The 13,952-nt window shown below is 56.4% G+C and overlaps 1 protein-coding gene across 1 annotated transcript in view; it reads left to right on the plus strand.

The window, feature by feature from the left end:
• Nucleotides 1-2,108: 2,108 nt before the first annotated feature.
• The window catches only part of LOC144734920 (FERM domain-containing protein 5-like), a 62,426-nt gene continuing 50,582 nt past the window's right edge, over nt 2,109-13,952 (plus strand). The window contains exon 1 of the mRNA XM_078617376.1: nt 2,109-2,348. Within this exon, the coding sequence (XP_078473502.1) occupies nt 2,250-2,348 (99 nt within the window). The 5' untranslated portion in view covers nt 2,109-2,249. The remainder of the gene's footprint in view (nt 2,349-13,952) is intronic.

Here is a 13,952-nt window from a genome sequence, read left to right on the forward strand (position 1 = left end):
TGAAGAATCGGTTAATGTTTCAGCCCGAGTTTGTGCTGTTGGGCGTGCAACTCTCAACCCCCCTGGGCGATTTAATTATCACGATTCGGTTCAACGGTCGCGATCCGATTATTCATCACGATTCGAATACCGTCTATAACAGGCGACGTTTCGGGCAACGGCCCTTCAAAGCAAACAACCTCAATAAGTGACCGCTCACACCACTGGCCCAAGGCACCGAGTGTTCTACTCGCGGTCCTGACGGCACCAGGCGTGGCGATGGATGTCGTCTGGGGCTTTCCCTTCCGTCGATTCAGCGTAAAGAACCGGGTGCATGGCGCGGTGTGGGAAACATTCGCAACTGGGGAGGCAAAGGCGGCCCTGCGTGCTTCTGGCCACACCCGTGCATCATTCTAGCCTTGTACGTCTGGTGAACTTCTTTCCCATCGTACGTAGCCAACGGTGCGCCATGAGAGGTGCCTTCATGAGTACTCGCAAACAGGGCAGCCTGAGGAGTCGATGTGGGTTAATTGTCACGTGAAGTGTGTTACTGTGTAACAGCCACGGTGACAACGATTGCACCCCCATCCACCCCATGACCACCCCATGACCACCCACCCCATCACCACCCTCCCCATCACCACCCTGGTCCCCATCACCACCCACCCCATCACCACCCTCCCCATGACCACCCTCCCCATCACCACCCACCCCATCACCCTCCCCATGAGCACCCTTCCCAGCACCACCCTCCCCATCACCACCCACCCCATCACCACCCACCCCATCACCACCCATCCCATCACCACCACCCCATCACCACCTACCCCATCACCACCCACCCCATCACCACCCTCCCCATCACCACCCACCCCATCACCACCCATCCCATCACCACCACCCCATCACCACCCACCCCATCACCACCCTCCCCATCACCACCAACCCCATCACCACCCTCCCCATCATCACCACCCCATCACCACCCTCCCCATCACCACCCACCCCATCACCACCCTCCCCATCACCACCCACCCCATCACCACCCTCCCCATCACCACCCTCCCCATCACCACCCACCCCATGACCACCCTCCCCATCACCACCACCCCATCACCACCCTCCCCATCACCACCACCCCATCACCACCCTCCCCATCACCACCACCCCATCACCACCCTCCCCATCACCACCCACCCCATGACCACCAACCCCATCACCACCCTCCCCATCACCACCACCCCATCACCACCCTCCCCATCACCACCAACCCCATCACCACCCTCCCCATCACCACCACCCCATCACCACCCTCCCCATCACCACCCACCCCATCACCACCCTCCCCATCACCACCCTCCCCATCACCACCCACCCCATGACCACCCTCCCCATCACCACCACCCCATCACCACTCTCCCCATCACCACCACCCCATCACCACCCTCCCCATCACCAGCCACCCCATCACCACCCACCCCATCACCACCCTGCCCATCACCACCCACCCCATTACCACCCTCCCCATTACCAACCACCCCATAACCACCCACCCATCACCACCCACCCCATCACCACCCTGCCCATCACCACCCTCCCCCTCACCACCCACCCCATCACCACCCCGCAAATGGCAGCGCGGTACGCAATTGGGACGGCACGCTGAAATCATCGCCCCCAATTGGCCGATGCTCCAGGTAATTCCTGCGAATTTGACTTCCCTATCCTGGCCTCTTGAGTTCTCATTTCGTGAACCAAACCCAACTCGACCTCACTCGTGAATTATTGACCCACTCACTCCCGCCTCATTCATTCACTCGCTCTTGCAAATGCGACGCGTGGTCTCTTCACGCGTCACCTGGTGACCACAAAATCAGCTTCGAAACGGGACTCCACACAGCCCCGCGGACTTCCTCAGTCTCAGCATTGGCCACGAGGTGGCGCGTGGAAGCCACGTGGGCGCGCATCTTGGTGTGGGATAGAATGGGTGGGGGCTCGCGGGGGGGGGGGGCTCACGGGGAGTGTGGTGGGGGCTCGCGGTGGGGGGGGGGCTAGCGGGCTGATGAGGGTGGGGGCTGAGTGGACTGAGGGTGGGGGCTAGCGGGGGGATCAGGGTGACGTCACTGCCAGACGAAGACGCGCGTGGGAGGCGCGGAGCCGGGATAAGAGAACGGCACCGCGAGGAGGGCGACAGAAACGAGGGGAGACGCGGAGGGGGACCCAGGGCGACTCGGGGACCCCCGGGAGACGCGGCGCGGGGAGACGCGGGGATGCTGAGGCTGCGCCTGGGCAGGCGAAGGTCGCCTCCGCGCGGCTTCGCGTGCACGGTCCGGCTGCTGGATGACACCGAGATAACGTGCAGCGTGCAGGCGAGTGCGCAGCAGCCCACACCCACTCACCCACTCACTCACCCACTCACTCACCCACCCACCCACTCACTCACCCACCCACTCACCCACCCACCCACTCACCAACCCACTCACTCACTCACCCACTCACTCACCCACCCACTCATTCACCCACCCACTCACTCACCCACCCACTCACCCACCGACTCACTCACCCACTCATTCACCCACCTATTCACTCACCCAACCACTTATCCACCCAACCGACTCACCAACTCACCCACCGACTCGCCCACTCTGTCCTCACCGACTTGACACCGGCTGACCCTGACCGGCGCGGTCTCCTGTCACCCGGCCTGATCAACCCCACCCGACCTTGGCTGCAGTCTCACCTCACCCGACCTGGCGCCATCTGACCGTGACCCTGAGCTGACCTGGCCCCGGTTCGACACGGCCCGGCCCAGTCAGAGTCGACCGCGGCCCTGACCCTGTACCCTGCACACCCTCGCGCCGGTCGCTGGGGACCCCCAGGGGACACGGTGTTGGGGGAGGGGGTCGCTGGGGACCCCCAGGGGACACGGGTGTGAGGGGTCGCTGGGGGCCCCGGAGGCGAGACGAGGGGCCCAGGCACCTCCACGGCACCACGACGCGTGGAGCCGCCGCCGCCTCCCCGGTTTGTTTTGATTTGCGTTCGTGGCGCCGCCCACAGCGGAGATGGCGAGGAGAGGGGAAGGAGACAGGGAGAGACTGAGACACGGAGAGACTGAGACACGGGGACAGGGAGAGACTGAGACACGGGGACAGGGAGAGACTGAGACACGGGGACAGGGATAGACTGAGACACGGGGACAGGGGAGGTAGACACGGGGACAGGGAGAGACTGAGACACGGGGACAGGGAGAGACTGAGACACGGGGACAGGGAGAGACTGAGACACGGGGACAGGGAGAGACTGAGACACGGGGACAGGGGAGGGAGACACGGGGACAGGGAGAGACTGAGACACGGGGACAGGGAGAGACTGAGACACGGGGACAGGGAGAGACTGAGACACGGGGACAGGGGAGGGAGACACGGGGACAGGGAGAGACTGAGACACGGGGACAGGGAGAGACTGAGACACGGGGACAGGGAGAGACTGAGACACGGGGACAGGGGAGGGAGACAGGGAGAGACTGAGACACGGGGACAGGGGAGGGAGACACGGGGACAGGGAGAGACTGAGACACGGGGACATGGGAGGGAGACAGGGAGAGACTGAGACACGGGGACAGGGGAGGGAGACAGGGAGAGACTGAGACACGGGGACAGGGGAGAGAGACACGGGGACAGGGAGAGACTGAGACAGGGAGACAGGGAGAGACTGAGACACGGGGACAGGGGAGGGAGACAGGGAGAGACCGAGACACGGGGACAGGGGAGGGAGACACGGGGACAGGGATAGACTGAGACACGGGGACAGGGAGAGACTGAGACACGGGGACAGGGGAGGGAGACACGGGGACAGGGAGAGACCGAGACACGGGGACAGGGGAGGGAGACAGGGAGAGACTCTGGGGAGAGAGGAGGCAGCAGCTGCTGCTGCGTGCGCGAGTCGCTCGGCGTCTCGCATCGCCACTGAGCCAGGGAGGCGCCCAGGCAGGGCTCCCCCACTGCGGCATCAGAAATCAGAAGCAGCAGTAGCAGCCGCCATGGTCTCTCCACTGCTGGATGAAGGCCTCCAACCAAACCACACCGTGGCGCCTCTCACGGTCTCGCCGTGCATCAACAATCCCGCTCCTCCCTGCGCCGCGCGAGCTGATTTCACCGCTCCGTCTCGCCGCTCCGTCTCCCCCTGGTGTCCGTCCTCTCGGCCGTGTGCTCCTTCTTCTGGCTGCCTGCCAACCCACCCCGTCTGGTTGTGGGCCCGACCACAGGCCACGATCTCTTCCAGCCATGGCCCGTGTTCCCTGCCCAGGCCAGACCATCTCATGTTTCTGAAAGAGGCAATGTGGTGATGTCCTCTCTCACTGGCTGCGTGCGTTCTCCAAGCTGCGTGTTTTCTCTCAGATGTCTCTCGCTGAGAGTCCAAAGCGTGCATCTTGCCGTGCTGCTTTGCAGTTGCTGTTCCACCTCGACGTGCCCGGCTCCTTCTGGTGAACGATATGCTCAGAGCAGGCGACATGCATCGATAGGAAAAGTCCCTCTCTAGACAGTACATGTGTTTATAACTCGGACCCATATCTAGCAGAGAGGATCCTTTCCCATAAACTTCTCCCAATTCACCAGCACGGGTTCAAGCCAAGCCACGACTCTGCTGCGACTGCTGATGAGACACTGAACGTCGAAACCCGTCTAAGAGTTTCGCTTGGAATAAACCAAACGCTGCTGAAACTGTGCACCCCCCTCGACGGCTGCTTCGGCTGACGGGATTTGAAAAGAACATCTGTGCTTTGCAAGCGGAGGTACAGGCGTGGTGGGAAGGCGTGATGGGAAGGAGGTCTCTGTCGTAGGCATTGGCCCAACTGCTTTCCATGATGAACTTCCGAGAGCGCTGCACTTTGACCCCGCTCACGTCTCTTCTACCATCGCTGTGATCCCAGACCGCCTTCAAGAATCACAATTTAGCCGCCGCCGTCGTCGTGTTCACTTGGAGCGCACGGCCGCCGCACGGCATCCGCTCGCTCCATTAGAGGGAGGAGACGACTCGGAGGCACAAGGAGGAACCACAGACGGGAGGGACGTAAAAGCAGCAGCCACGCGGCGACGCGCCGGCGCCACCAGCAATTTCCCAAGATCTGCTGTCCTCTGTATATGAAGGTGTTATCGGCCAATTAACAAGTGCTTTATATGTGGGACGAAATCGGAGCACCTGGAGAAAACCCACGCGTGCGAGGGGGAAACACGCAATCCCATATAGGCAGAACAGGTTGGAGTCCTCATTTTTGCTATACCGCCTTCTCCCAACGGACTACGGCTTCCCCCTCGACATCCACGGGGAAAGAGTTTCACAACATCTGCGAGCAATCCACCAACCCTCGCTGCTGCTTCCACAGTGCTGGGTTACAGGCAGCCACGTGCGGGATTGCCACCACCACCACCACTGCGTTGCTAATAACCGCCCTCGGTAGGAGGAACTCTCCTTTGTTTTCCAGCCGTGTCCCTCCCGGGAACGACCGTGTTCTGCGAGGCGGTCTTGCTGTATTGCACGAAACTTTCACTTCGCTCGCGTTTATCTTGAAGCCCAACCTTGGCTCTTTGGTCTCACTTCCTGTCGTCCCGGTTGGTTTTGTTAGAATTACTTACCTTCTGGTTTCTGACCGGGAAGTCACTTTGAGGTCTTCACAGTCCTTCAATGTTTAGTTGGCTCGCTCGAAGACCTCATCCGGTCAGTTTCTGGACGTACATTTTTTGTTTCAGCATTTATCCCCGCCGATTAAATCTGGCTTCGAATTCGCGACGTCCGTTGCGTGGTAGATGCCGGCGTTCGTTGAGCTTACAGTGACGTGAAGACGCATGGCATGTGGGAGGAGGATGCTCCCGTGCCTCGTCCATCGACCAGGACCTCAACAAAACCTCCTCCTCCTCCCCACCACTGCCAGCTCGAGTTCCGACCCCATCTCTTCTAGGATCGCGCTGCTGCTGCTACTGTCCCCGTCCCAGAATCTTACCAAGATCCGGGAGAACGCTGCTGCTGCGTGAACAGAGAGTGGAACAGCGCAGACATCCAGAATGAACCCCTCCTCATTCAAGACCCGAACATCACCGCACCACCTCCTGGCTATCACATTCCTCCTCCCCGAAGACACTTGGTGCAAGGGGCCAGCAACTAAAATAACAAGAAGAGACTATTTTCTTTAAGAATTCAGTAACAAACTCAATATTTTAAGAGCCACAAATGCACGTTCATACAAAACGGCGATCCTTAATAAATAACGTCATGAGGCGCAAGTCCTTAAAGAACCGCACGCAACTCCGGAGCCGCAGGTTGTCGACCCCTGCACTGGTGGAACCATCAACCCCATCGGAACATCTACAGGCTGCTGCGCACATCTCCCTATGGACCGTACAGTAAAACGACAGAGACCCATGTATACATATTGATCCGTATAGACGGTACAAATAATGCCCCATGTACATAGAGACTCATATAAATACATTAAAGACCAGCTATAGTCGTGCGATTGTAGCCATGCAACCCAAACGATGGACTGTACACTCAACCACTGTGGTCTAAGCTCCTTCAACGGCGAGAGAGCAGCAAAACGTCACGAACTCTTAACCCCTGAAGCCCTTTAGTCGTGGCTTGGCATCAAGCTCCCGAATATATTGGCAGATGGGTGAGGAGCACGGAATGACTACCCCCTTCATCACGAAATCGGACACGGCCAATCCTATATTCCTGTCCGTGCCTTTATTTCTAACCCAGATCTCCTAGCAGGGAGACTGGGTTAGGTGATTTCCCTTGCTGGGTTAGCTCCTCTCCCTCCTGGTAGATCTGGGTCAGGCCATCTCCCTATTAGGAGATCTGGGTGAGGCCATCTCCATCCTGGTAGATCTGGGTCAGGTAATCTCCCTCCTGGGAGATCTGGGTCAGGTCATCTCTCTACTGGGATATCTGGGTCAGGTCATCTCCCTCCTGGTAGATCTGGGTGAGGCCATCTCCATCCTGGTAGATCTGGGTTAGCTCCTCTCCCTTCTGGTAGATCTGGGTCAGGCCATCTCCCTCCTGGTAGATCTGGGTCAGGTCATTTCCCTCCTGGGAGATCTGAGTCAGGCCATCTCCCTCCTGGTAGATCTGGGTCAGGTCATCTCCCTCCTGGTAGATCTGGGTCAGGTCATCTCCCTCTTGGTAGATCTGGGTCAGGCCATCTCCCTCCTGGTAGATCTGGGTCAGGTCATCTCCCCCCTGGGAGATCTGGGTCAGGTCATCTCTCTCCAGGGAGATCTGGGTGAGGTCATCTCCCTCCTGGTAGATCTGGGTCAGGTCATCTCCCCCCTGGGAGATCTGGGTCAGGTCATCTCTCTCCTGGGAGATCTGGGTCAGGTCATCTCCCTCCTGGTGGATCTGGGTCAGGTCATCTCTCTCCTGGTAGATCTGGGTCAGGTCATCTCCCTCCTGGGAGATTTGGGTAAGGCCATTTCCCTCCTAGGAGATCTGGGTAAGGTCATCTCCTTCCTGGTAGATCTGGGTCAGGTCATCTCCCTCCTAGGAGATCTGGGTCAGGTCATCTCCCTCCTAGGAGATCTGGGTAAGGTCATCTCCTTCCTGGTAGATCTGGGTCAGGTCATCTCCCTCCTGGGAGATCTTGGTCAGGTCATCTCCCTCCTAGGAGATCTGGGTAAGGTCATCTCCTTCCTGGTAGATCTGGGTCAGGCGATCTCCCTCCTGGGAGATCTGGGTCAGGTCATCTCCCTCCTGGTAGATCTGGGTCAGGTCATCTCCCTCCTGGGAGATCTCGGTCAGGTCATCTCCCTCCGAAGAGATCTGGGTCAGGTCATCTCCTTCCTGGTAGATCTGGGTCAGGCCATCTCCCTCCTGGTAGATCTGGGTCAGGTCATCTCCCCCCTGGGAGATCTGGGTCAGGTCATCTCTCTCCTGGGAGATCTGGGTCAAGTCATCTCCCTCCTGGTAGATCTGGGTCAGGTCATCTCCCCCCTGGGAGATCTGGGTCAGGTCATCTCTCTCCTGGGAGATCTGGGTCAGGTCATCTCCCTCCTGGTGGATCTGGGTCAGGTCATCTCTCTCCTGGTAGATCTGGGTCAGGTCATCTCCCTCCTGGGAGATTTGGGTAAGGTCATCTCCCTCCTAGGAGATCTGGGTCAGGTCATCTCCCTCCTAGGATATCTGGGTAAGGTAATCTCCTTCCTGGTAGATCTGGGTCAGGTCATCTCCCTCCTGGTAGATCTGGGTCAGGTCATCTCCCTCCTGGGAGATCTGGGTAAGGTCATCTCCCTCCTAGGAGATCTGGGTAAGGTCATCTCCTTCCTGGTAGATCTGGGTCAGGCGATCTCCCTCCTGGGAGATCTGGGTCAAGTCATCTCCCTCCTGGTAGATCTGGGTCAGGTCATCTCCCCCCTGGGAGATCTGGGTCAGGTCATCTCTCTCCTGGGAGATCTGGGTCAGGTCATCTCCCTCCTGGTGGATCTGGGTCAGGTCATCTCCCTCCTGGGAGATCTGGGTAAGGTCATCTCCCTCCTAGGAGATCTGGGTAAGGTCATCTCCTTCCTGGTAGATCTGGGTCAGGTCATCTCCCTCCTGGGAGATCTGGGTCAGGTCATCTCCCTCCTGGGAGATCTGGGTCAGGTCATCTCTCTACTGGGATATCTGGGTCAGGTCATCTCCCTCCTGGTAGATCTGGGTCAGGTCATCTGCCTCCTGGTAGATATGGGTCAGGTCATCTCCCTCCTGGTAGATCTGGGTCAGGTCATCTCCCTCCTGGGAGATCTGGGACAGGTCATCTCCCTCCTGGTAGATCTGGGTCAGGTCATCTCCCTCCTGGTAGATCTGGGTCAGGTCATCTCCCCCCTGGTAGATCTGGGTCAGGTCATCTCCCTCCTGGTAGATCTGGGTCAGGCCATCTCCCCCCTGGTAGATCTGGGTCAGGTCATCTCCCTCCTGGTAGATCTGGGTCAGGTCATCTCCCCCCTGGTAGATCTGGGTCAGGTCATCTCCCTCCTGGTAGATCTGGGTCAGGTCATCTCCCCCCTGGTAGATCTGGGTCAGGCCATCTCCCTCCTGGTAGATCTGGGTCAGGCCATCTCCCTCCTGGTAGATCTGGGTCAGGCCATCTCCCTACTGGTAGATCTGGGTCAGGCCATCTCCCTCCTGGTAGATCTGGGTCAGGTCATCTCCCTCCTGGGAGATTTGGGTCCGGTCCGGTCAGGTCATCTCCCTCCTGGGAGATCTGGGTCCGTTCCGGTCAGGTCATCTCCCTCCTGGGAGATTTGGGTCCGGTCCGGTCAGGTCATCTCCCTCCTGGGAGATCTGGGCCCTTTCCGGTCAGGTCATCTCCCGACTGGGAGACCCGGTGTCAGCTCAGGCCACGTCTCCTACTTGTCGCGCCGCGCCCTAACCCTGGACAGTGAGAGGAGGCGGTGGCTCCTCTCCACGCGACGCCGCCGCTGCTGCTGCATGAGAAGCGGTCCAAAGAGCGCGCGGATATATATAGAGCAGCGTGCGTGCGTGTCGCTGGGTGTGTGTACGTCCGTACAAGATCCCCCGTATAGCCTTAGCAGACTGTGGGGCAAGTGCTGATCGCGAGTAGCAGCGCCGACGAAGGCGGGCGCGGCGCACGAGATGGGGGGTGGCCAGCGCCACGAATATGGCGACCTCTTGGTGTGTGTGTGTACATCTTGGTGTGTGTGTACATCTTGGTGTGTGTGTGTACATCTTGTGTGTGTACATCTTGGTGTGTGTGCATCTTGGTGTGTGTACATCTTGGTGTGTGTGTACATCTTGGTGTGTGTGTGCATCTTGGTGTGTGTGTACATCTTGGTGTGTGTGTACCTCTAGGTGTGTGTGCATCTTGGTGTGTGTGTGTGTACATCTTGGTGTGTGTGCATCTTGGTGTGTGTGCATCTTGGTGTGTGTGTACATCTTGGTGTGTGTGTACATCTTGGTGTGTGTGTACATCTTGGTGTGTGTGTGTGTACATCTTGGTGTGTGCGTGTGCATCTAGGTGTGTGTGTGTGTGCATCTTGGTGTGTGTGTGTACATCTTGGTGTGTGCGTGTGTACATCTTGGTGTGTGTGTGTACATCTTGGTGTGTGTGTGTACATCTTGGTGTGTGTGTACATCTTGGTGTGTACATGTGCATCTAGGTGTGTGTGTGTGCATCTTGGTGTGTGTGTGTACATCTTGGTGTGTGTGTGTGTACATCTTGGTGTGTGTGTACATCTTGGTGTGTGTGTGTACATCTTGGTGTGTGTGTACATCTTGGTGTGTGTGTGTACATCTTGGTGTGTGTGTGTGTACATCTTGGTGTGTGTGTGCATCTTGGTGTGTGTGTACATCTTGGTGTGTGTGTACATCTTGGTGTGTGTGTGTACATCTTGGTGTGTGTGTACATATTGGTGTGTGTGTGTGTACATCTTGGTGTGTGCGTGTGCATCTAGGTGTGTGTGTGCATCTTGGTGTGTGTGTACATCTTGGTGTGTGCGTGTGTACATCTTGGTGTGTGTGTACATCTTGGTGTGTGTGTGTACATCTTGGTGTGTGTGTGTACATCTTGGTGTGTGTGTGTACATCTTGGTGTGTACGTGTGCATCTAGGTGTGTGTGTGTGTGCATCTTGGTGTGTGTGTACATCTTGGTGTGTGTGTGTGTACATCTTGGTGTGTGTGTACATCTTGGTGTGTGTGTGTACATCTTGGTGTGTGTGTACATCTTGGTGTGTGTGTGTACATCTTGGTGTGTGTGTGTGTGTACATCTTGGTGTGTGTGTGCATCTTGGTGTGTGTGTTTACATCTTGGTGTGTGTGTACATCTTGGTGTGTGTGTGCATCTTGGTGTGTGTGTGTACATCTTGGTGTGTGTGTGTACATCTTGGTGTGTGTGTGTACATCTTGTGTGTGTGTACATCTTGGTGTGTGTGCATCTTGGTGTATGTGTGTACATCTTGTGTGTGTACATCTTGGTGTGTGTGCATCTTGGTGTGTGTGCATATTAGTGTGTGTGTGTGTGTACATCTTGGTGTGTGTGTACATCTTGGTGTGTGTGTACATCTTGGTGTGTGTGTGCATCTTGGTGTGTGTGTACATCTTAGTGTGTGTGTGTACATCTTGGTGTGTGTGTGCATCTTGGTGTGTGTGTACATCTTGGTGTGTGTGTGTGTACATCTTGGTGTGTGCGTCTGCATCTAGGTGTGTGTGTGTGCATCTTGGTGTGTGTGTGTACATCTTGGTGTGTGCGTGTGTACATCTTGGTGTGTGTGTACATCTTGGTGTGTGTGTGTACATCTTGGTGTGTGTGTGTACATCTTGGTGTGTGTGTACATCTTGGTGTGTGTGTGTACATCTTGGTGTGTACGTGTGCATCTAGGTGTGTGTGTGTGCATCTTGGTGTGTGTGTGTACATCTTGGTGTGTGTGTGTGTACATCTTGGTGTGTGTGTACATCTTGGTGTGTGTACATCTTGGTGTGTGTGTACATCTTGGTGTGTGTGTGTACATCTTGGTGTGTGTGTGTGTACATCTTGGTGTGTGTGCATCTTGGTGTGTGTGTTTACATCTTGGTGTGTGTGTACATCTTGGTGTGTGTGTGCATCTTGGTGTGTGTGTGTACATCTTGGTGTGTGTGTGTACATCTTGGTGTGTGTGTGTACATCTTGTGTGTGTGTACATCTTGGTGTGTGTGCATCTTGGTGTATGTGTGTACATCTTGTGTGTGTGTACATCTTGGTGTGTGTACATCTTGGTGTGTGTGTGTGTACATCTTGTGTGTGTGTGTGCATCTTGGTGTGTGTGTACATCTTGGTGTGTGTGTACCTCTAGGTGTGTGTGTGTACATCTTGGTGTGTGTGTACATCTTGGTGTGTGTGTGTACATCTTGGTGTGTGTGTGCATCTTGGTGTGTGTGTGCATCTTGGTGTGTGTGTACATCTTGGTGTGTGTGTACATCTTGGTGTGTGTGTACATCTTGGTGTGTGTGTGTACATCTTGGTGTGTGTGTACATCTTGGTGTGTGTGTGCATCTTGGTGTGTGTGTACATCTTGGTGTGTGTGTACATCTTGGTGTGTGTGTGCATCTTGGTGTGTGTGTGTGCATCTTGGTGTGTGTGCACATCTTGGTGTGTGTGTACATCTTGGTGTGTGTGTACATCGTGGTGTGTGTGTACATCTTGGTGTGTGTGTGTACATCTTGGTGTGTGTGTGTGTACATATTGGTGTGTGCGTGTGCATCTAGGTGTGTGTACATCTTGGTGTGTGTGTGTACATCTTGGTGTGTGTGTGTGCATCTTGGTGTGTGTGTGTGTACATTTTGGTGTGTGTGTGTACATCTTGTTGTGTGTGTGTACATCTTGGTGTGTGTGTGTACATCTTGGTATGTGTGTACATCTTGGTGTGTGTGTGCATCTTGGTGTGTGTGTGTGCATCTTGGTGTGTGTGCACATCTTGGTGTGTGTGTACATCTTGGTGTGTGTGTACATCGTGGTGTGTGTGTACATATTGGTGTGTGCGTGTGCATCTAGGTGTGTGTGCATCTTGGTGTGTGTGTGTACATCTTGGTGTGTGTGTGTACATCTTGGTGTGTGTGTGTGCATCTTGGTGTGTGTGTGTGTACATTTTGGTGTGTGTGTACATCTTGGTGTGTGTGTACATCTTGGTGTGTGTGTACATCTTGGTGTGTGTGTACATCGTGGTGTGTGTGTGTGCATCTTGGTGTGTGTGCATCTTGGTGTGTGTGTGTGTACATTTTGGTGTGTGTGTGTACATCTTGGTGTGTGTGTGTGCATCTTGGTGTGTGTGTGTGTACATTTTGGTGTGTGTGTGTACATCTTGGTGTGTGTGTGTGTACATCTTGGTGTGTGTGTGTGTACCTCTTGGTGTGTGTGTACCTCTTGGTGTGTGTGTACATCTTGGTGTGTGTGTACATCGTGGTGTGTGTGTGTACATCGTGGTGTGTGTGTACATCTTGGTGTGTGTGTACATCTTGGTATGTGTGTACCTCTTGGTGTGTGTACATCGTGGTGTGTGTGTGTACATCGTGGTGTGTGTGTGTACATCTTGGTATGTGTGTACATCTTGGTTTGTGTGTACCTCTTGGTGTGTGTGTACATCTTGGTGTGTGTGTGTACTTCTTGGTGTGTGTGTACCTCTTGGTGTGTGTGTGTACCTCTGGACACGTGCGTGTTTCTCTGCACATGAACCTCACCGCTTCCCCACCCCCGCGGTGTAACGAAACACGCGCGCAGACCTCAGCACTCTCCCGCTCCTCCTCGCCCCGCCGCGCTCCCCGCTCGCTCTCCGCTCTCACACGGCACGCCAACCTCTGGACGCCGCAGTCTTTTTCCCAAAGTGGCCGAGCGAACGAACCCGGCACACGCCGCGGGGTGTTTGCGTGTGGCTCTGGCCAGGGCAGAGCTCCCGGCGTGCACCCGGACTGTGCCCGTGCCGCGCTCCACGCGCTTTCAACTTGAGCGACAGATCGCGCCACTTGCATCTCACAGTCACAAAGATCCCCCGCTGTGGCCTTAACACACTGCCGGCGCAAGTGCTGTTAGCGAGTAGCACCTACGAAGGCTGGCCAGGACCACGCCCGGCCGCCTTTGTCTCCCCAGTGGCGAAGTTTACACACCGCACCATTTGAGACTGAGTGGACCTAGGACAAGCCTAGTACCGGTTCAAATAATCGTCACCGGCGTTGGCCGTGAGCGGGAATCGAACTCGGGTAGCCGGGTTCGTAGCGCGGCGTAGCGCTAACCGCTGCACCACCGCTCCCCCAGTGACACGCATCAGGGCCGCCCTTGCTCCCCTGCTCGTGGCGAACTAAACGGCCGCCCGCAGGCCACCAGGGCCTGGGTCCGTCGCGCAAGTGCCGCGGCAGGGACAGCTGCCACTGGGGGGGCCCTGTGGACGTGTTGAGGTGCACGGCGCTGCGAGTTGCCGAGGCACTGCAGGAGAAGGTCGTCTCCCCAACCCTAAAA

The sequence above is a fragment of the Lampetra planeri genome, chromosome 53 (genome assembly GCF_965212315.1).
Source record: "Lampetra planeri chromosome 53, kcLamPlan1.2.h2, whole genome shotgun sequence".
Classification (NCBI taxonomy): domain Eukaryota; kingdom Metazoa; phylum Chordata; class Hyperoartia; order Petromyzontiformes; family Petromyzontidae; genus Lampetra; species Lampetra planeri.